The sequence below is a fragment of the Telopea speciosissima genome, chromosome 1, assembly GCF_018873765.1.
Source record: "Telopea speciosissima isolate NSW1024214 ecotype Mountain lineage chromosome 1, Tspe_v1, whole genome shotgun sequence".
Taxonomy (NCBI): domain Eukaryota; kingdom Viridiplantae; phylum Streptophyta; class Magnoliopsida; order Proteales; family Proteaceae; genus Telopea; species Telopea speciosissima.
Genome location: NC_057916.1, coordinates 38,943,152 through 38,965,348, shown reverse-complemented (window position 1 = coordinate 38,965,348; position 22,197 = coordinate 38,943,152). Strand labels below are relative to the sequence as shown.

The 22,197-nt window shown below is 40.9% G+C and overlaps 2 protein-coding genes across 2 annotated transcripts; both read right to left on the bottom strand.

Moving 5' to 3' along the window:
* Nucleotides 1-5: 5 nt before the first annotated feature.
* On the bottom strand, nucleotides 6-710 carry LOC122649236. The gene has a single exon (XM_043842591.1). It carries the CDS (start codon nucleotides 708-710, stop codon nucleotides 6-8), a length of 705 nt encoding a protein of 234 aa, XP_043698526.1.
* A 120-nt stretch (nucleotides 711-830) lies between these two features.
* Nucleotides 831-3,843, bottom strand: LOC122649220. The gene is made up of 5 exons (XM_043842590.1): nucleotides 3,595-3,843; nucleotides 2,917-3,538; nucleotides 2,138-2,757; nucleotides 1,868-2,005; nucleotides 831-1,640 (listed from the first exon to the last, which is right to left on the bottom strand). The coding sequence occupies exons 1-5, from the start codon at nucleotides 3,841-3,843 to the stop codon at nucleotides 831-833; spliced, it is 2,439 nt and encodes an 812-aa protein (XP_043698525.1).
* Between the last annotated feature and the right edge of the window lie 18,354 nt (nucleotides 3,844-22,197).

The window sequence follows — 22,197 nt, the reverse complement described above, 5'->3', positions numbered from 1 at the left end:
GGAGGTCACTTGGAAGAGTCCTGAAGATACGAGATGAGCTCCCGATTATCACTCTCTACCAACATCTGATAAGTTCCTTCCGAAATAGCCTCAAGAAGACCTTCCCTCACTGCAATTGCTTCACCTTCAATGACACAACTGAATCTGTGTTGACTTGAAACAGCAAACCGAGGGTGACCCAGATGATTTCGCAGAAGAAATCCAACTCCCCCAAACTCCTTACCAGGCACAAAACTCGCATCACAATGTAACTTAAAGAAGCCATGTGGTGGTGGACACCAAACCTGGTTCACGGTCGGAGTTACTAGGCCTATTGCAACACCATTTGTGTTATGCAAGGGTACCTGGGAAGTCTGCTGCGTTGCTGAGAGGAATTCATCACACGCCTTCTTAGCCCCAATCAGGACCTCAATTGGAGAAGAGACCTTACAACCAAAGAGATCATCATTTCTCGAACACCAAATAAACCACGCAACGAAGGTACAAAGGGTGATAAAGTCCTTCTTGGTTTGTTTGTCCAATGCAGAGAGAGATCCCCAATTCAGAACCCAATGATAAAATCTAGCACCCTCATCCCTTGGAATGAGACATGCCAAATTAGATCCAAACCACACAGCCTTCGCGAATGGGCAGAAGAACAAAATATGCTCAATGTTCTCTGGTTCAACTCTACATCTACCACAGCGTAAATCCACCTTGATTTGTCGCATATTTAGGGCAGAAGCCGTAGCAAGGCCATTAGAATATGCCCTCCATAGGAAACTCTTCAGCTTTGGGAGGGTATTGCTGCCCCAAATAGACTTCCAAACCAATGAAGGGACCTCCAACCATCAGTGTGAGGTTGATGATGATGCCCTCCCCAATTCCTCAGTCGTCCATTGATTACAAAGGAAATGATAGGCACTCTTGACACTGAAGGTCCCAACCTTCGATGGACCCCAAACTTGTCTATCCTCTGTGGCAAAAAGACTAAGTTGAAGTTGATAAATGTCCTTTCTATCTTCTGGGTGGACATACCGATCAATGATAGATTCATTCCATTTCCTATTATCAAAATCAATTAACTGAGAAACACGATTGTAAGGACAGTCTTCCAATAGTGGGTGCAGCAGTTTGAAATTGACATGGGTTGGTAACCAATTATCATTCCAGATATCAACCATTTCTCCTGAACCAACTCTCCATAACAAACCAGCCTGTAGAACCTGCTGTCCCTCCATAATACTCCTCCATGCCCATGATGGGTTTGCCCCCAACCTCGCCTCCATGAACTCACAATTTGGAAAATAAATGGCCTTTAAAAATTTGGCCCAGTAAGATCCTAGATCTTTCCACATCTTCCAAGCAACCTTAGCTAGCAATGCTTTATTATGTAAAGATGGATCACAGAATCCCAACCCACCCCGTTCCTTGGATTGGCATAGGCATAGCCATGAAATCCATTGGATCTTACTCTTATCAGACCCATCTCCCCAAAAGAACTTGGCTGCCTCTTTCCTAATCTGATTATGATGCGTAGCAGGAAGTTTGAAATGGGATGCCGCATAATTCGCAAGAGAGAAACCCACTGACTTCAACAATGTCTCCTTCCCTGCATGAGATAAAAGCCTATTCTTCCATCCATTGAAATGCCTTCCAGCCTAATCAGTTATATCATGAAAAAAATCGGGTGTAGAGGTTCCAAAAATGGTAGGTAAACCCAGATACTTACATGAACCCTTCCCATAAGGAATTTTGAGAATACGTGAGAACCATCGTATAAACCGTGTATGCACATTTGGGCTGAAGAATAGTGAGGACTTCTTCAAATTTATAGCCTGCCCACTAGCCCTACAATAAATCTCCAGGCACTCTTTAATTGAAAGACCTCATCCACTTTCACCTGTGAAAAAAGGAAGCAGTCATCCGCGAAAAGGAGATGTGAGATAGGGGCCGTTCGCATATGAACCCGAATACCCCTAACAAGACCTGATACCTCAGCAGAAGAAACAACACCACTCAGTGCCTGAGAACAAAGAATAAAGAGAGCTGGGGATAATGGATCACCCTGTCGAATTCCTCGTGAAGGTGTGACACTACCACGAATTCCCCCATTGATAACAAGTCAATAAGTAACTGACCGCAAATTAGTCATCACCAAGTTCACCCAATGGTCAGCAAAGCCAAAGCGGAGAAGCAGCTGCTCAATAAAATCCCACTCAACACGATCATAAGCCTTCCGCATATCCAGTTTAAGAGCCAAGTACTTATGCTTACCCTTCTTCTTTTTATTAATATAATTAAAGACCTCATGTGCCACAAAAATATAATCTGAGATAGATCTACCTGGAATGAAAGCAGATTGCACAGGTGACATAAGGATCTCCAAAGCGTCCTTCAACCTATTCGCCATAATTCTAGAAATAATCTTAACAGCCACCGCACAAAGACTAATAGGCTTGTATTGATCTGCAGTCTCTGGATTAGTGCACTTAGGAACAAGACATAAAAAGGTCTCATTACAGTCCCAACGAAGTGAAACAGAAATGAAGAAATTGCGAACAAAATCATACACATCAGAATGGGTAAAATCCCAAAATTTCTGAAAAAAAGCCGGTGGTAATCCATCCGGTCCAGGTGCTTTAAGTGGTGCCATATTATCCAAAGCCGCCTGTACCTCCTGCAGTGTAGGAATAGCACACAGTGCCAAGTTCATTTCTTGAGTTACCTGTGGTTGGATGGACTCTAAGACAAGATGGAGAGCCTCTTGATCAATGCCTTCAGACTAAAAAATATCATTATAGTAGGCCTGCATAAGGTCATAAACTTGTTCTACAGACTGTGTCCACTCACCATTATCCTTACGAAGTTTGAGAATCCGATTCTGACTTCTTCTTTGAATGGTGGACTGATGAAAAAAACTTGTGTTTCTATCACCTTGCTGCAACCATGAAACCCTCGACTTTTGCCTCCAAAGCTCCTCTTCTTTTTCCAATTCCTCATTCAGCAATAAAGAGAGTTCCTGCTCCTTCACTTGGTACCCATCAAATACTGGTCCACCTTGAAGTTCTTCAAGTTCCCCTTTTAAATTCAGAATTTTAGTCTGCACACGGCCGAATACTTCTCTATTCCAGCGCCTGAAAATTGGCTTACACTTATGCATTTTCTTAAAAAGAATGGGAGTATCATCAGTCACAGCCACCGGTGCCCATGCCTTCAATGCTGTATCCTTGTATTCAGGATGTCGAAACCAAATTGATTCAAATCTTAATGGTCTCTGGCCCTGGAATTTACCACCTTCAGTAACAATGATTAAAGGGCAGTGGTCAGAATTTAGAGTAGCTCGAATAGTCACAGCAGTATTTGGAAAAGTGCTTCTCCACGCATGATTCGCAAGGGCTCTATCAAGTTTAATGCGAATGTTAGCACAACCATGCCGCTTATTACTCCATGTGAATTGAGGGCCATGAGTGGGGAGATCAATAAGTTCACAGGATTCCACCATATTTCTAAAGTGGGTGACGTCCCTTGCAGTTGGACGATTCCCTCCTTCCTTCTCCTTCCATGAAAGAAAAGAGTTAAAATCTCCATGGCAAATCCAATTCTTATATCTACCTTGTCCCAATAGCGTAATCTCACTCCAAAGCTGTTCTCTTTTCTCTTTAAAAGGTCACCATAAACAGATGTAAGGTGGAACTCAGTTCCATTATCCAACCGAACCAGGGAATCCATATAATGCCTATTAGAGTGAAGAATCTCCAAATTAATATAATGCTGCCACATTAAAGCCAATCCACCTGAAGCACCCTGAGAGTCCACTGAAAAACAAGAATTCATGCCCAATCTACGCAGAATATGCTCCATCTTTCGATGCCCACATTTAGTTTCAATTAAGAAAATGATATCTGGCTGAACCAAGCGAAAGAGATTATACAAAGATTGAATTATCGGGGATCCCCCTAAACCCCGACAATTCCAACTAAAGATTTTCATTTGTCCCCGTGGAGCTGCCTGCCAACAGCTTCCACGGGATTGGAATCCAAAAAAGACCTCGAGTGTGTAGGTGAGTTCTCCAAATCATCAGGGTGATCCCCATCCATAGAGTTCAGCCTTGGTCGTTTCTGCTTATGAGTTGGTAAATCATGGGTTGGATAAATATTTGGGATAGTAACAACAGATGTGGACACATGGGTTTCAGAAGTGTCTATGTAGGAGGGTGATACATCCAAGATTCACCGAACTAGTCAGCGGCTGCCACGTGTCACAAAGCGACCCGCTCCAGAACCAAGGAGAACCAACCGGGGGTCCCACCCAGGCGCGGCCTCACCCAGGCTCGGCCTCACCCAGGCGTGGTCTCACACTTAGGCGCGGCCTCACCCAAGCGCGGCCTCTCACCCAGGCGCGGCCTGCACCCAGGTACGGCCTGCACCCAAGCGCGGCATCGTGGATGCAGACGTGATGTACAAGGACACCGAGGCCGCTCATCTATGACCCAATCATGTCACTGCAGACTTATGCCACCACCAGGACTCTGGGCCACCGCTTAGAAGTCATGTCACCCAGACGGATTCAAACACCAATGACGTTATCACTACATGCGAGTATCTATCCGCCAAGGATCTTGATACCACCAGGACACTCCTTCCCGCTGGGAGATGGCCAATCAGGATAGAACCCTGCTACCCAAGGCCTCTATCCACTCAATGGCACACTCGCCATCAAACTGGGACTCTCCATATCATCATACTCTACTATAAAAGAAAAGGTACACCACCCTCAGGGGACATCTTAACTCATCTTGAATAATCACTATTTATCTATTTGCTCAGGAGATCTAACTTTGGCATCGGAGAGCCCTAGGCCGGAACCACATCGGTTCTCTCTGGTGACTTCTTGGTCCTCTTGTAGGTGATGGCACTCGCAGGACCGCTCAGAGGAAACAGGTGGTGGTAAGTGCAAAGTAGATGATGGTGATGGAATAGGTTCAGTAACAAAGGCAGAAGAAACAAATGACAGGTGAGGCAGGGGCATTTGCTGATTCTGGTCATATGGTAGGGAAGGGATAGAATATTGATTGGGTGAAATATTTATACCAGAAAGATGTGGCAGCAATGTGGCTAACAGGTTCTGCACACTTGGGTTCTGTAACAGGTCAGTCATACTTGGATTTTGAGGAGAAACGACTGTGGCAGCAGCAAAAGGTGTAGGGTAGTTAGATGGGGAGGTAGTTACCAGGAGAAGTTGATTGATGGGGATAATGAGTGGGGAAATTTGAAAGGGAAGGGTGTTGGTTACAGCCTTGTGTTGTCCCAACGCCAGGTGTACTAACTGAATTAGTACGTAGTTGGTGTAACTGCTATCGCAGAATTATTGCCCTGCCGGAGATCACCTTCACCGCCGACACCGGCTGAAATCGATGGCAACTGCAGAGGCAGAGAAGGCTGAGCTTGATTACTGGATGCGGTCCCAGTAGAATGTGTAAGGGTATTTATGTAATATCCCTTTATATGTTCTAATATAATCCTACTTGTATTAATGCCCAGGCTGTGAGGAGCAATCTAGTAATTAGCCCATCTGACCTAAACCCTAGTTTTCCTATATATACTAGCTGGAGGCAGCAGTCTGGGTATTCCAAACTAGATACTCGGGGTGTAATGCTTTAAGCAACTTTGTGCTTAAACCCTAAACCCTAACAATCTTAAAGCATTATTATTTTCTTTTCTCTCGCAATCAAGATCGACTTTGGATTTTTGGATTCGCAATTCTAGTTTGTTGATCGTGCGTGGTCGCCGCAGAAATTTTTCTCCTAAAACGTGGGTCATTACCCACTTAGAGAATTCTGGTGTGAAGATCGGACTCACGGCTTTTGAATTTTTGTGCAATCGTGGGTTACGGTTCTAATTTGAAAGGAAGCTTTGAAAAGCGTGCGATCGATTTGGATTTCAAATTCTCATTTTTATCGTGGAATCGCTCTTCTTGCTCTCTAAGTCTTACTGGGAGAAACGGTTCTGCAGGTTTTGTTAGACTTTTGCCTTTTGCCAAAGCATTGATATAATTGATTGCTTTGATTAAAATAAAAAAAAAAAATCTTCAAAGCATCGATTATTCTCACAAAGCATTGAGTGCTTTTTTTTTTGTTTGAGAAGCAATTAATCTATTCGATTTGATTATTATTGAAAAAAAATAACAAATCAAAAGCTTTTTTGGAAGATTACCTACCTCTTTGGCGTGACTTCTCTCGTCCACGGACTTTTGGTTGTTTGGAAAAAAAAACTTTGGCGAAAAGTTTCCTTTTTCTTGGGTCCAGCCACTACTTGTGAGCAGCCAACACCGCATCAGAGCCGACACCACTGCAATTTTGCGTTTCTTCCTCCATCATCTAAATTCAGGGTTCTCCATCTCAGGTGTGACTGTTCCTTGAGCATTTTTTTTTTATTTTTTTATTTGATCTTTTGTTTGGGCATATAAACAAATCACTTAATATGGAGAAACACGCTGTTCCAATTGAGATGATCAAATTGGAAAGTTTTAGTGGCTCTGAGTTCGGTTCTTGGAAAAGGAAGACTCGGTTTGGATCAAGTACCTTAATATTTTCTACACTTTGTAGTAAATACTTTTTCTGATTGTACGGACCTAACTGAAGCCCAATGGATAAGTGATGAGGACTTTTGCAAAGACTACCTATTGAACTGCCTGTCAGATAGGCTGGCAGAGACCTATAGTAAATATGAGTCTGCAAAAGAGATTTGGGAAAACCTAGAAGCCCAATTCAAAAAGGAGGAGGACCTATCAAAAACTCACTTGGTTGACAAGTTTATGGACTTCAAGTTTCAAGAAGATAAGGAGATACTTCCACATAATGTGACTTTGAGAACTTGAGAACAAAATTGAACCAAGAAAACATCCCCGTTGTTGATGCATTCTTAGTGGGTGCAATTATCTTTAAGTTACCCTCTACCTGGCATTCCTTTAAAACTGAGATGCACAGAAAGAAAACACAAGTGGGGCTGGATGATCTCAAACGGTTCATTAGAATCGAAGATGAGAACAGAGCCAGGAATAACTTGGAGATGGTGAAACAACAACAGGCATCTGCCAATTTGGTTTCACAACCCAAGAAATATCCTAGGCAGTCCAAGCCACCTAAGAAAGAACCCCAACAGTTGGAGGCCAAAAAGCCTAATTTTAAAAAGAGGGGCAAGTGTCGCAACTGTGGAAAGTGGGGTCACTATGCATCTGAGTGTAGGGGTCCTAAGAAAGGGAACACTGACACACCACAGAAGGAAGTTCACATGCTGGTGGACAAGACTGAGCCTACTAACTTTGTTGCCATGATTGGCAAGGGTAAGGGGTTGGCCAGTACATCTTCAGATTGGTGGTTAGACTCTGGAGCGACTTGTCATGTTTGCAATAGCAAGGACCTGCTCACTGATGTTGTTCAAGTAGCAGAGACTGTCACTGTTGCAAATGGAGACGTCGTGGAAGTGGCTCAACAAGGGACAACGAACCTGGTTCTCTCATCAGGTAAAATATTAACTTTGAAAAATGTTAAAATCTTTCCTGGTTTTGAAAAGAATTTAATTTCCATTGGAATTTTGCTTGATCTTGGCATGTCTATTACTTTTAGTAGTGGTAGAGTAACATTGTCTGTTAACTCCATTTATTTTGGATGTGCTTATAATTTGAATGGTATGTTTAGGTTGAGTTTAGCTAATGAGACAATAAACCAGGTTAACCATAATTTACTTGATCCCAAAATACTACATTGTAGGTTAGGACATGTGAACTATAGGAAAATGCTCAAACTAGCTAAAACTCATAATTTACCATTAGACACTTCAATTAGATTTAACAGATGTGAAGTGTGTGCTCAAACTAAAATAACTAGAAAACCGTTCAGACCGGTTTCTAGGAGCACTCAACTTCTTGAACTTATACATTCTGACATTTGTGACTTTAAAAGCTACACAACTAGAGGAGGTCGGAAGTATTTGATAACATTTATAGATGATTTTTCTAGATATTGTCATTTATACCTGTTAAAATCTAAAGATGAAGCTTTTGAAAAATTTAAAATTTTCAAGAATAAGGTAGAAAATCAGTTGAACTTGAAAATTAAAAGATTTAGAAGTGATAGGGGAGGAGAATACAAATTGTGAGTTCAAGGAATTCATGCCTCTGCAGACATAATCCTTGAAACTACGCTCCTTACTCACCTCAATCAAATGGCATAGCCGAAAGAAAGAACAGGGACGTTAACGAGAGATGTTAAACTCCATGTTATTGACGTATGTATGCCCTCTTGCTATTGGGGAGAAGCAAGTGTTGATTTGCAAATCACATTCTAAATAGACTACCACATTCAAAACTGACTTCTACACCTTATGAACTATGGCATAATCATCCTCGTAGATATGACACTCTTAAGGTTTGGGGCTGTGTAGCTTATGTTAGGATACAAGACCCTAGGAGACCTAAGGTGGGAACTAGAACAAACACTTGTGTATATCTTGGTTGTGCAGAAGACAGTGCTGCAGACCGGTTTTTGGATCTATCAACCAATGTGGTGATAGAATCTAGGGATGCTATATTCTTTGAGGATAAATTCCTTAGAGATAAAGGCCTGACCTTGCCTGGTTTGACTGAAGTGGTTACAGAATCACCTTTGGAATCTGAACCAATTGTTTCTGACACTACTCCCACAATGCTCCTTGAATCAGAATCTAGAAGAGTATCTACTAGAGATCGAGTACCCAAGAATTTTGGTGAGGATTTTGTGACCTACCATTTAGAGGCTGATCCATCCACCTATAAGGAAGCGATGAGATCTAGGGACTCCCTGTTATGGAAAGAAGCCATTGATGAGGAAATGAGCTCTTTAATGCAGAATGAGACCTGACACCTTGTTGATCTGCCTAGAGGGGCCAAGACAATAGGGTGTAAGTGGGTACTGAAGAAGAAACTTAATCCGGATGGGTCTATAGCCAGGTATAAAGCACGATTAGTAGCTAAGGGCTATAAACAGGTGAGAGGGATAGATTATTTTGACATCTACTCTCCGGTCTGCCATTTGGCAACAATAAGGATTCTTCTTGCCATAGCATCTATTGAGCACTATGTTGTGCATCAAATGGATGTAAAAACGGCTTTCCTTAATGGAGACCTAACAGAAGAAATCTACATGAACCAACCTGAAGGGTTTGTCATGGAAGGTTCTGAAAAAAGAGTTTGTAAATTAAACAAATCTCTCTATGGTCTTAAACAAGCACCTAAATTGTGGCATGAGAAGTTTGACAAGACAGTAAAGAGCTTTGGTTTTCAAACCAGCAACTCGGATAAGTGCCTTTATTTTTTGTCTGAGTCAAACAAGGTTGCGATTATTTGCTTGTATGTAGACGACATGTTGATTCTAGGTTCTGATCTCTCTGTAGTGAGTGACATTAAAGAAACCTTGTCCAAAGAATTCAACATGAAAGATCTTGGTGTGGTAGACACCATTCTTGGAATGAGAGTAAGCTTCAGTGAGCAAGGGATCACCCTTAATCAGACTCATTACATTGAGAAGCTACTTTCTAGTTGGGGATACAGTGATTGTAAACCGATTGAGACACCCTATGACTACAACAAACGGTTGAAACCTAACACAGGTGACACCATGAATCAGTTATATTATTCTAAACTGATTGGTAGTCTCATGTATGCAATGAGTTGCACTAGGCCAGACATAGCCTTTACGGTAGGCATGCTGAGTCGTTTCACTAGTAATCCTGGAAAAGAGCATTGGGATGCCCTATCGAGGCTGATGAGATACCTTAAGGGTACTCAAGGTTATGCTTTATGTTATAATGGACATCCTCCAACTTTGGAAGGATATTCTGATGCATCTTGGTGCTCAGATTTGGGAGACAGCAGATCCACCAGTGGTTATGTATTTACACTAGGAGGAGCAGCTGTAGCATGGAAATCCAAAAGACAGACTAGTATTGCTCTGTCATCTATGGAATCGAAACTTTATGCTCTAGCTTCTGCGGGAGATGAAGCAGAGTGGATAAAGGATCTGATCATGGATATTCCATTGAGGAGTTTTAAGTTAAACTCTATATCTATATTCTGTGATAATCAAGCAACCAAGACGATTGTGAATAACTCACTCTTTAATGGTAAGAGGAGACACATCAGGCTGAAACAGGCTATGCTGAATTATAGAACAGAACAAGGGATTATCACTTTGATTGATGTGAGATCGAAGGATAATACGGCAGATGCCCTTACAAAGGGATTGAACAAAGATCGAACATTCAAAACTACAGGGGAGATGGGGTTAAAGACCATTTAGTCAGGTCTTAACCTAACCCGATATTATTTTGAATTATTCGAATCTCATCTAGCCTTGGTAAGCATTCGGGACAGTTTACATGTTTCAGATAACTTAGTTAGGTTACTAAGTATGGGGGTTTGTGAAACCATTCCAAACTTGATGGGGTAGCAAATTTTCATGTGAAGTCTCCTTACTTTGTTATTCCACAAAGGAATATGGAAAATGTCTGATATGTTTCAATGATATTGTGCTAGTCTTTATGTCATTCCAAATTTGATGACATGTCTTTCATAGTATGGTGTACCATTCCAAATTTGATGATACAACATAAATCTATGACTGATATGACGAATACAGTATTCCAAATGGAAACATGGTATGGTCCTTATGATAGAGACTATATAGGATCGAGTTCTTGTAAAGAAACTTGATGATGATGCTTATTGTTTTTTGATTTACCTTCAGCCATATATGAAATGTACTAAGTTCTTATTGTTGAACTAGATACTATTGTGCAAATGATTGAATTCATAATATCTTATGAAATTCATATTTGACAAATTATAGAGAATGGCGAAGATGGAGGAGAACGGTTGATTCTGGATCTCGATGAGGATGACTTACTTGATGAGTAAAGTCACATGGATTGCAAGGACTTTTTCTTTTGATTATTTCTTTTGGTTTAGCCACTTGCATGTGGAACTTCGGATTTATTGTTGGGTTTAGTTTTGATCTAAAACCCTAGTTTTATTTCTTGAAGTTTACTTATTTCTTATTTGATTTATTGGATTATTGATATTCAATTTATATTGATTCAATTACTGATTGAACAATGGTTCCTATACATGTGTAATGGATATATGTAGAACATAGGAGGAGATTGTAAGGGTATTTATGTAATATCCCTTTATATGTTCTAATATAATCCTACTTGTATTAATGCCCAGGCTGTGAGGGGCAATCTAGTAATTAGCCCATCTGACCTAAACCCTAGTTTTCCTATATATACTAGCTGGAGGCAGCAGTCTGGGTATTCCAAACTAGATACTCAGGGTGTAATGCTTTAAGCAACTTTGTGCTTAAACCCTAAACCCTAACAGAATGGTCACTAAACGGAACCAGCACAACTTGTAATCTCTCCAATTGACGTTGATCTGGAACACTCCCCCTCATTTCATGGCCATACCGGCTAACTGGAAAGTCTGGGCACTTTGAGGCTATGGCGCAACCATGAATCTTAGAGTGTAAAATTTCAGCATCAAACAAAACCACACAGTGTTTAACATCATGATCCACCAAACCACAATGATAACAATAGGTCTGCAACCTCTCATATTTAAGAGAGACCTTCACTTGAGTTCCTTTCTTCCTCTTAATCTTCACCGAACTCCTGAGTGGTTTGGTAATATCAACACTAATCCGACATCTAAGATATTGAGTCCTCCTACCAAACTGAGAACCTTGAAAAATCATAACCTGTCTAGGAGCACCAACCTTAGTAGCAAGTTGAGTCGCAACCTCCAGTCATAAGTTCGAATGGCACATCATGAAACTGCACCCAAAAATCCACTTGTTTCAAAGACCAATCCTCCATGGGATTCCACTTCTCAAGGATAATCAGGTTAATTTCCCCCAACAGACCAAGGTCCTTCCGAGAGCACGTTGCAAACATCAATGGGATGTTGGAAATGGAACAAGAAACGATTACCATGCAAAGGAACAACTGTAACCAGATAACGTAAGTTCCATGCATTTGGTAATGCCTCTGAAACAGCCTGACGACGATAGGGTTTGCTAGGAATGAGTTGGCCAACAACACAAAACTCACGGCTTAGTCTAAGGTTAGTATCCAAAGTATCATCCAAAAGAAGAGGGTCATCATCCTCGATCATCTGTTTCACCATCCGATGTAGTAGTATTATTCTGGCAGGATGACGACGACGCCGATGAGTTAAGATGAACAGGTTCTGTAGGAGGAGGGACTGATGGCGAAGGCTTCAGATTATTCTGTAATGGGTGATCAAGAGGACATGGAGGGTGAGGGTCTAGATCAGGAGATGTCTCAGTAAATGGGTTTGAATTCCTCATAGCAGAGAGGTCATCCATGGTTAATTGCAGTAACAAAGCAAAGAAAAATCACGGCAAGAGACCGGAGAGAAGAGCACGCACAAAGGTGGCCGGAGAAAAGGAAAAAACAAACCGATTTTGGGATTAGATTTACTAACCAGTTATTAGTAGTAGTAGTAGTAGTAGGTGAGAGATGAGTCATTAAGAAGTATTATTAATAGGAAATTAATCTTAAGCGCCAATGAGTCATTAATCAACTTTTCTTTAGGTTTTTGGAGTTAATCCCCCCTTATCAACTATTATGGCTCGATGTGTACTTCGAACAAAAATAACAATAACTAACATTTGCTCCCTCTTTGTTGTCAACTTGTAACCATTAATTTAAGGGAAATTTACACGTACCACTCTTGAGGTTTGACGAAAGGATATTTTCACCTCCCAGTTTTGAAAAATTCTACATACACCCCTTGAGGTTTGCAAACGGTAACAAATAAGCCTATTCTGTCAGTTCATGACTAACATTGTTAAAAATTAGACTTGAACTGACGGAATTACCCTTAAAAGAAAAAAAAAAAAAAAAAACACATACAACCCATCTTCCCCAATCGATTTTGGGGAAGATGAGTTGCAGGTTTCAAAACCCTTTCAACCCTTAAGGAATTTAGGGTACTACCTGCAATCCCTGTGTTTACATCTTCCTGTGATCAATTACGTTTCAAATGGATTAACTCCTTGGTCATTCTGCCTTTCCCTCTCTTGGATACCAATCAAGAACCGGTCGGGTTGACCAAATTGCCCTCATCTTCCCTAAATCTGAAACCCACTTCTCCCCTTCACTACCTGTTCTCCTCCTTCTAAAAACAAGGAAAACGATGGTGGAGGCTAAAGTTTACGCTTTGAGCCTGGTAAAGAGCTTGAAACACTTCAGTTGAAGGGATCTGAATCAGAGCACAAAAATGATGACGAAGTGAAGACTGATGGGGATTTGGATTTTACGAACTGATGGAGAACCAGCAGGGAGGTTGAGGCGCCAGTTTCTGTTTCTGAAAACATTTACGCAGATGAGAAGAGGTCCGAATTGGAGTTTGAGATGGATTTTAATTTTTTTTTTCCTATTCTTTGGTGCTATATAGGAATTAGGTAAATTAGTTCGACTTGGAAGAATGTAATTATTTGATCCTTGTAGTTCCCTGTTCATTTGGTGAAATCGGTGTTCTTACTAGTTGCAGATTCTATGTTTTGATTTTGAAATTTATGTTGTTTTGGGACGAAGTTGGGACGACGCGTAGTTTGAACTTAGGATTTTCTATTTGAATCATAGGGTTTTCCTTTAAATCTCCAACTCCCTCACTTTTCCCTTTTTTACTTCTTGGCCAAAGAACAGAAAGGTTGGAAGTTAGAGATCCTACGATTAAGCTCTTTGGAAAAACCATCCCTCTCACAACCAACGAAGATAATATAATCCAGTAGTCTCCTGTGATTCCGCCTCTGCTACTGTTTTTGATCTTATTACTGCAGCTAATTCTCATGAAGACAACAATTATAATCTTGATCGTCCTTCCACGACTTCTCAAAACAACAAATCTAGCAAACCAGGAGAAGACCAATCACAACAACTGAAACAGCAACAAGATAAGGTATAAATACGTTTTGAGAATGATTTTGAATTTGGCATAATTTTTTTCTTGTTCAATTTTCTACTAACAGCAGAGCTTCCTCTCATTAGACTTGAATCTGTGAATCCTGACTTTAACGGTGGAACGAGGATAGGAAGCGACGCCATAGTTGCTTTCTCATTTAGTTTGTTCTAATGTGAAAGAATACAACATCAGACGGTAAGGTTTCTTTTTTTCTGTAACTCTCTGATTTCTTCTAGAGACAATTCAACTCAGGGTTGAAAGTGTTTTGAAACCTGCAACTCATCTTCCCCAAAATCGATTGGGAAAGATGGGTTGCAGGTTTTTTTTTTTTTAATTTCTTGTAAGGGCAATTCCGTCAGTTCAAGTCTAATTTTTAACAGTGTTAGTTATGAACTGATGGAATGGGCCTATTTGTTACCGTTTGCAAACCTCATGGGGGTACGTAGAATTTTTCAAAACTGGGGGGTGAAAATATCCTTTCGTCAAACCTCAGGGGTGGTATGTGTAAATTTCCCTTAATTTAATTTCCATTACTTCCATTTTGCTTTGATTCATGCTACTACCATTACACTTTCCAGTTTCCACAATCAAAAAAAAAAAAAAAGGGTATTTGCAAATCAACAAGGAAAAGGGATTATTCCATTTCGATGCCTACGATTATAGGCAGAAGAAAATTTTCTTGATTTTCCTTCACCCACCGTGAAGGAATTAAAACTTCCTCCTTCACATATTTAGAAAAAGATGGAGAGTTTTCTGTCTGTGAGCTTAGTTAGTGCCAATACAAGGGTCAATGGAAACGCTTGCGGAAGCATCAACAATGGTGGAATTTCTACTTTTCATAGGGGGTGGGGTGGTCATTTCGCGAGGGCTTCCGCACACCTGGACAGACTCATTTTTCCCTTAAAAAAATATTTCCTTGATAAATAATGCCGAAAATGCAGATTAGTTTATAAGAATAATGAGAAGACAATAGAGATTTCAAAACCTAGTTATAGTAATGGGAAAAAGAACTCTAGAGCAAGCGTGCTGCGATAATACTCAGAAGGGGCGGAATATTGACCACCTGTTCATACCTCTGCCTGCGCTCCCATTGGCCCCCGCACTAGCATAGGAGTCACACTCTTAGACAGTAAACGCATTCCCTATAAGTTAAACGCATTCCCTATAGTAGTTGAATGGATAAGTCTTTAAAAGGTGGGTCGACCAAAAAAAATAAAAATGGTTATGGAATTAAAGATGAGAAAATATATCAACAACTTTAGATTTTATAACTATTATAATTCTTAATATAGTTGAATGAAGAAAGAACGATGTATTTTTCATATAAATTAGTAGGATAAGAGATCTCCACTTGGTCGCATGGTCTCTATACAATCGTTTGGGCCACTGGATGAGCACTGAGCATGCACGCTTGGGTATCTACCCAGGGGGGCAGAGATATCTCACGATGCCCAGTGAGGAGGCATAGGAAACACCACCAAGTAGAGATCTTTTTTCCTTAACATTAGGGAGAGGGATGGGTATGCTAGCAGTATGCCCTATGCTCACATCCTATGTCCATTACCCTTCAAAGGGTAGAGGAGAAAGATAGACACATAAGGTGGCTAGGCTACGTTATAGGGCTAGCATACCTAACCTTTTTCCTTGATATGATTACCATCATTTAGACCAATCTGATTGAATCCTACTTATTCTAATCCGCTCTACTCTCTAATTATGTTATATGGTTGGGGAATGGGGATCCACACTATAAACAATTAGGGTTAGGGTTTTACTTTGTTGGAAAAACAAACACATAGCGTGAGTATCCTAATTACTTGAACTTACGAACCCAACGCTTAAGCTTTTGATCAAAGTCTACACACCGAGAGAATGAGCCGCGCTACACTGCACGTTTGCACCCCATATAAAGAGGGGAACCGATTGGATCAGGATCGTCTCCAGGTAGGCGTGCGCCCAGGGTGCTGCCAGGGGGCATCCAGGGGTTGAGCTGTGCCACACATATCTCAGCGCATGACTAGGGATGTATGCGACACAACCCAACGGCTGACAGCATCCTGAGCGTGCTGGGCTCCCTGGAGACGAGCTAAATCCGATTAGGTTCCCAACCCTAATGGCTTGGACCCCGGATCTTTATCCCCTGAGGTTCGCTGACTGGTACAATTGTGCAGTTCCTCTCATAGGGGGGCTGAAATGACCATTCCACCCCCTGACCAAACACACAACCCAGATGGGGTCCACCCCCCTTTTTATTAGAGGCACTAGGGAACCGTACCGGTCAGGAAACCGCAGGTGATAAAAATTCCTTGGACCCCACATCAGCTCTCGATTTAGACGCACATAATTGGATAAACACAATACGGGAGAGGGTCGTAGGCACTAGGCACTAGTTTTATGTAACAACCTTATCTGAATGCCACGTATGTCCTAATCAGGTCCAATATTTGAGAATTGAGACTTGAGAGTGAAATCTCTGATGGCAACAAGGTAGGTCAAACCTGTTCACCCCGTATTGGTCAATATTTTTCAGTCAATTCACAAAAATGTAAATTGGATTAATAATAATTAAAATTTAAAAAAAATGAAATATATATAATGTATATATGAATATAAATTTTAAAAACAAATATAATTTTTTGTGTGTGTGATAATATGACCATTTTATTTGTCTAAGAATAATATTTATTAAAAAAAAAAAAAAGGAAAAAGATCTCTATTTGGTGGTGTTTCCTACTCCCTCTCACAGGGCATCGTGATATGACATCTCTACCCCCTGGTAGATACCCAGGTGTGCTCACCCATTAGCCCAGATGCTTGTGTAGAAACCATGCCACCAAGTAGATATCTCTTGCCTAAAAAAAGAATACCAATGCAGGGGAAACCCCAACAAAAGGATGAAAAATATGCAAAAAGAGGGCTAGAACCACTAGACTCACGATATCTTCAGCCTAGAGACTCAAGCAACAAGAAGATGGGCCTTCTAGTTAGAGAGGAGCAAGGGGTACGAATAAACAAAATAGAAGCAAAAAAGAAAAAGACAACCACGACTAATACATTGTCAACATATGGGTGAGTTTTCCTAGTCACCGATCTCGATACCATGTCAATACTGTATTAGTGAAATGGTATTGATAAGGGGTAAAATAGTCAAAAATTCATTTTTAAGGGAAATCAAGGGCATATTTGTTTGATACGGCCGATTTGTGTCGATACCGTATCAATATTGTACCGGTTTTGCAAGTGAGTGATACCTGATCCAATATAGTGCACTAAAACCATGGAGTCTAATACACACAGTCCAAGTGAATGATGATTTGTCAAAGGCCAAGACTTCTAATTGCTTCTACTTCCATGTTGCGGCAAAGAAAGCTTTGTTGAACTTGCACTTATCAGCAACAAAATTTTGTGTATGGTCCTTAATGGAAAATTTTATGTGATTCATGTAAATTTTTTGTAAGATAAAGATTACCCCACCACAACAAGAAGTCTACCTTACCTGAGTTAAATGGGGTTGATTACATGGATCTTTGTTTTCCTATCAATTCTTTTCGAAGTCATACTTGATATGAAACCTAAGCTATGCATGCATTTTCTCACCAGTTCTCTTAAGATCATTTTAGATCTATCCCTAATTCTTTTTGTTCATTCAATTTGAATCAAATCGTTCTCTTATATTGGTGCATCCAAAGCACTCTATTTTATATGATCATACCACCTGTTGCACTAAGAATCTTCCCCGGAAGGGAATACTCAAGCACAACTCTCAGACTAGGTTTGGGACTAGCAAAATTGGGAACGACGAGGATGATCCTGCGAAGATAACTCGATCTCTTTATTGCTTAATTCAGAATGGTCTACAGCAGAGTGTAGAGCTCTTATTTATACAAATTTAGGGTTCACTAGTCTCCTCTTTGGTCACGGTTCCTCTCTTGCGGGTTTTATTGGGAAGCTACCATCGAAGTCCTTTTCCTTTTTCGCGTATCTTGGGATTCTGTTATTCTGCGGCGCTAGAAATATGGTTATTGGTATATCCATAATTGGAAGTTATATCATCATTGGGAGTAGGCCCGTCTTAACTGGCATAACCGCCTCTGGCCCGGTTCTTCGAAGCCATGCTTCGCGATCGGTTCGCTTGTGGCCCAGAGCAAGCCAGGTGTCCTTCGGGGATTGGTAGCACGAAAAGTGGTGTATCATTTGCCTCCTACTCCCTGTACCTGAGATGAGGTACAGGGAGTACATGTCCTCGGTACCCTTCATTGGCTCGCGGGCTGCCCGGGTTATGTGTGAATGGAGCCGGCCATGGATAGATCAACCTCTTCTATTCTTTGGAGTCAGTGTCCCTTCTTGGACAACATTACCCTCCGTAGGTCTCTTATGACCCCGCCACCATTCGCCGACGCTAGCACGTGGGAGCGAAATATCTTTCGATTTACGCGTCTTTCGAGGGAAGCTTGGTGGGATGCCATAAAGTTTTGAATTCAAAACCCCCTTACTTTCCTGGTGTTTCTTTGTAAACAGTGGTTTTCTTTCTCTGTCCTCTATCTTGGTGCCTTTTCTTCTTCTCCTTTTTGGCATCCGGGCTGTCCAAGTAGAATAAATGGTTAGATCTGGATGTCCTATTCCGTTGCCCCCATAGGTATAAAGTGCTCTTACTTCCTTGATCTTCCATTCTTCATCATTTTTGAGTTTTCTTGTTAGAAAGTAATCTTCAGGCTTCTGCAGTCCCTCCGCTCTATGTCTCCTCCTTTCTTCGACCGTAATCTTCCTTGCCTCAAGTAAGTTTTTCTACTCTCTTTTTTTTTTTTTTTTTTTTTAATCTCTTTGCTTTTCTCGCTCACTTTGGGGAATGGGGGAATCTAAGAAAAGTTTGATCCCAAAAACTAGCAAGGAAGTTGAATCCCTGTTGGATGAGGGAGAGAGACTGTTTCATGGGGTGGCCCCTGAAGGGAACCGGGGGGCCCATCCTCGGTTGTCCTCCATGGATGTCGCAGCTTCTAGGGTCCCAATACTAATCCCTCAAAGTTCATCTGGTGCCTCTGCCAGTAGCTCTGGCCGCGGCTCCAAGAGACCTGCAGTTGGAAGGGGGTATCGGGTTCGCCAACCCCAGCAGGATCCTACCATCGGGAAAGGGGTGGATGAGATCCCATTCATCCTCACGGAGTACAATCTGTGGGAGATTCAAAATGTGTATGGCATACCGAAGTCTGTTAATCTCAGGGTTCCCTCTCCCGAGGAGAGGTTGAACCAACCACAATCCAACGAGGTGGGCCTCATTCTAGATGCCTTCGAGGCGGGGCTTCGCTACCCTCTTCCCATCTTCATTTCTTTTCTGCTCAGGCACTACCGGGTTACCCCTAGTCAACTAGTTCCCAACTGTTGGAGGTGTGTGGGGGCCTTTGTGATCAGATGTTCTCGGTTGGGAAGGTGCCCTCCCCTGCCCTGTTCATTAGATGTTTCACCTTGAATCAAAATAGTGGCTACCCCGGGTGGTATTACCTTCGTCAACGCGATGTTCCCATTGTGGGTCCTCTCCCGTCAGCCATTCACGGTTGGAAGCAGAGGTATTTCTGGGTTGCCTGTGATGGGCCTCGGTGTCCCACTGTATGGGGTTACCCTGATACCACTGCTCGAAACAAAATTCCTCCTCTTGACCTTGAGGACCAATCTACTTTGGAGAAGATGATGGCTGATAGGAGACGTGTTAAAGCGGATGCCATCGATGCCCTGGATATGAACGAATTGGAGAGGGGTGAGCACTTCGGGGATCCATGTTTTTTTTTTTTGTTTCCCTGTAATTCTTCAAATGACGATAACTCTTTTTGTCTTTTTGTATTGATGACAGTGGAGTTTCCTCTGGAGTCCCTGACTGCGTTCATGCACCATCGGGTTTTACCTCTTTAATCTCTTAGCTTAATTTTTCCTTTGTTTTTTTTGTGTGGTTGTGATGTGTGGCTGTGGTTATTCAATCCTTCAATCCGTGTTAGTATTGATAGGTTAGATGGATATGTGTTAGGACGTCAATTCAATTCATGCCAATTCAATTTGTTAGATGTGTAATTTTGTTAGATGGATGTGTGTTAGGATTCGATTCGCTAGATGCTTGTGAGTTAGGATACGTTAGTTTAATTATCGGTAGTTTAATTCAACATTATAATTAATTTGGTTCACTTTGCATTGCTTTTAAGTGAGTAAAATAGAATGGCATACATCTCCTTGAGTTCGACCCGTAGCTACGATTGATCCGTACGCTTGCGGTTATTATTTCTTGCAAACAGTACTATTTACTTCGATACTCCAATGTCAAAGAAACCAGTAGAAATGACTCCGCTGGTTCCATGGATTTAAGTCTTTCTTTCTCTCTCTTCAGTTTGTTTATATACTCACCTACACATGAAATGGTCAAATAATGAGATGCATCATGCCCATCAGTTCATTTACATCTAAGTTCTTGTCCAAGTTTGCAAGAAATCCTTGCTGTTTCTTCTTGATTGTATGTTTGACAAAGCAAGCGAATGAAGTATGTCCAATGTGTAAGAATGTGGACTTGCTTGAATATTAATGAAACAATTTTTGGACCTAGACTTGCTTATGAAATCCTATTTCTATAAGCAGGATACTGTGTCAACAGTTTATTTTTTAAGTTCAGTTAAAAAATTTAGTTTGGAAAGTGTAGTACCAGATTTTGAACTCTCACTTCTGTCCTAAACTCAGATTTCCTAATTCTATCCAAGGGTAGGGCATCGGAGCTTTGCATTAGCAGGGCAATAAATGAGGAGTGAAAATTTGATTTTTTTATTTGTTTAAGCTGGATAACCAGAAAATTTGGTTTTTATTTGATTTCTAATGAGATATAATCAGTTTAAGTCATAATTTTACGAGGGATGGGTCAATGTATTAGCAGGAGGGCCAAGTGTTAAAGACATGCAGGAAAGGTTTTTTTCTCATCCAATGAAAGAATTTTGAGTTGTATCTCATTTAGTGTGTTAGTGTGGATGTACTCAATTAATGGGCAGTGGGTGAATTCCTTTCCAACCCATGCTGGAGTACATGGTTCTAATTATCTAGTACCTGAACCATCAAACACCAAATCAAGCCCTTAAAATCCTCTATATTTTGTTACTGAAATATTTGGTGGAAGTGGATGGTTAGGGTTCTTTATTGAAAGTGGGGGGAGAGATTTCATTAATTATTATCAAATTGATAGGTCTTTAGCTCAAATTGGTAGAGCACTTGGAACATGAGCATGTTTCTAAGGGATGGTGGTTCAAATCCACCAAGGCCCTTTTTATTCAATTGTTCATAGCATAGTTAGTTATGACACTAATCCACACAAGAACCCAATTTTAATAGAATCTTTGAAATTTGACATTTTTATAATTATTTTGGTTATGGTAATGAGATATTAAGGTTGGTAAGAGAAAATGATTTTACAAGTATTTTTTGGTATAATTTACAAAGAAATAGTATTATTGTAATTAATATCAAATAGGGAAGAACAGATTATACCAAACACCATTTTCATTCTAAACGGCGTTCTTGAGACCGTTACCAAACAGTCATTTTTGGTCTTAGAACCCCGTTCTAGACCAGAAACGCCAAAGAACGTTTCTAGTTAAGAACGGGCGTTCTTTGTTCAGACATTTACCAAACGTAGCCTTAGTTCTTGTTCTTTACCTGAAAGATTCCTCCGGTCCGTTCCAAAAGACCAGAAAAACGAACAGTCAAGCCAAACGTGAATTCATGTTTTTTTGTTCTCAAAGAACGGAAAACGGTTCTGAACACCGTTCAGACATTTACCAAACGTAGCCTTAAATAAGATAAGAGAATTTAGGGAAAAAGAACTCTTTCCGGGAGTGTGGCCTACCCAGCACTCTCATGAGTGATGAGTCTATCTCTCATCCTTATATGAAAAGACAGCTTTGCACCCTTGTTTTAAGGAGGAGAGAGATAGACACATGAGAGTGCTGGCGTAGGCCACACTCCTAGAGAAAAAACTGCTTCCCAAAAATTTATTACAAGTAGCATGTTTAAATTTTGTTTTGGGAAAGGCAATGGCACCGGGTCACCTAGCGTAAGCCGCCCTCAACAAGGATGCGTAAAATGATCGTTGCATCCCTTGGTAATTTTCAAGAATTTATTTAACACCCAAAGTTTTTTATTGATTCGTGGATTTTAAGGAAAAAAAAAAAACAA

What these genes read in the sequence shown, in the direction of transcription:
- LOC122649220 (XM_043842590.1), bottom strand. Translation starts at nt 3,843, where the DNA reads ATGGAGCATATTCTGCGTAGATTGGGCATGAATTCTTGTTTTTCAGTG. An exon ending in GATTACGCTATTGGGACAAG is followed by an intron (nt 3,539 to 3,594) that starts GTAGATATAAGA and finishes CTTTCATGGAAG; the next exon opens with GAGAAGGAAGGAGGGAATCG. An exon ending in CACAGGTGAAAGTGGATGAG is followed by an intron (nt 1,641 to 1,867) that starts GTCTTTCAATTA and finishes ATAACTGATTAG; the next exon opens with GCTGGAAGGCATTTCAATGG.
- LOC122649236 (XM_043842591.1), bottom strand. Translation starts at nt 710, where the DNA reads ATGCGACAAATCAAGGTGGATTTACGCTGTGGTAGATGTAGAGTTGAA.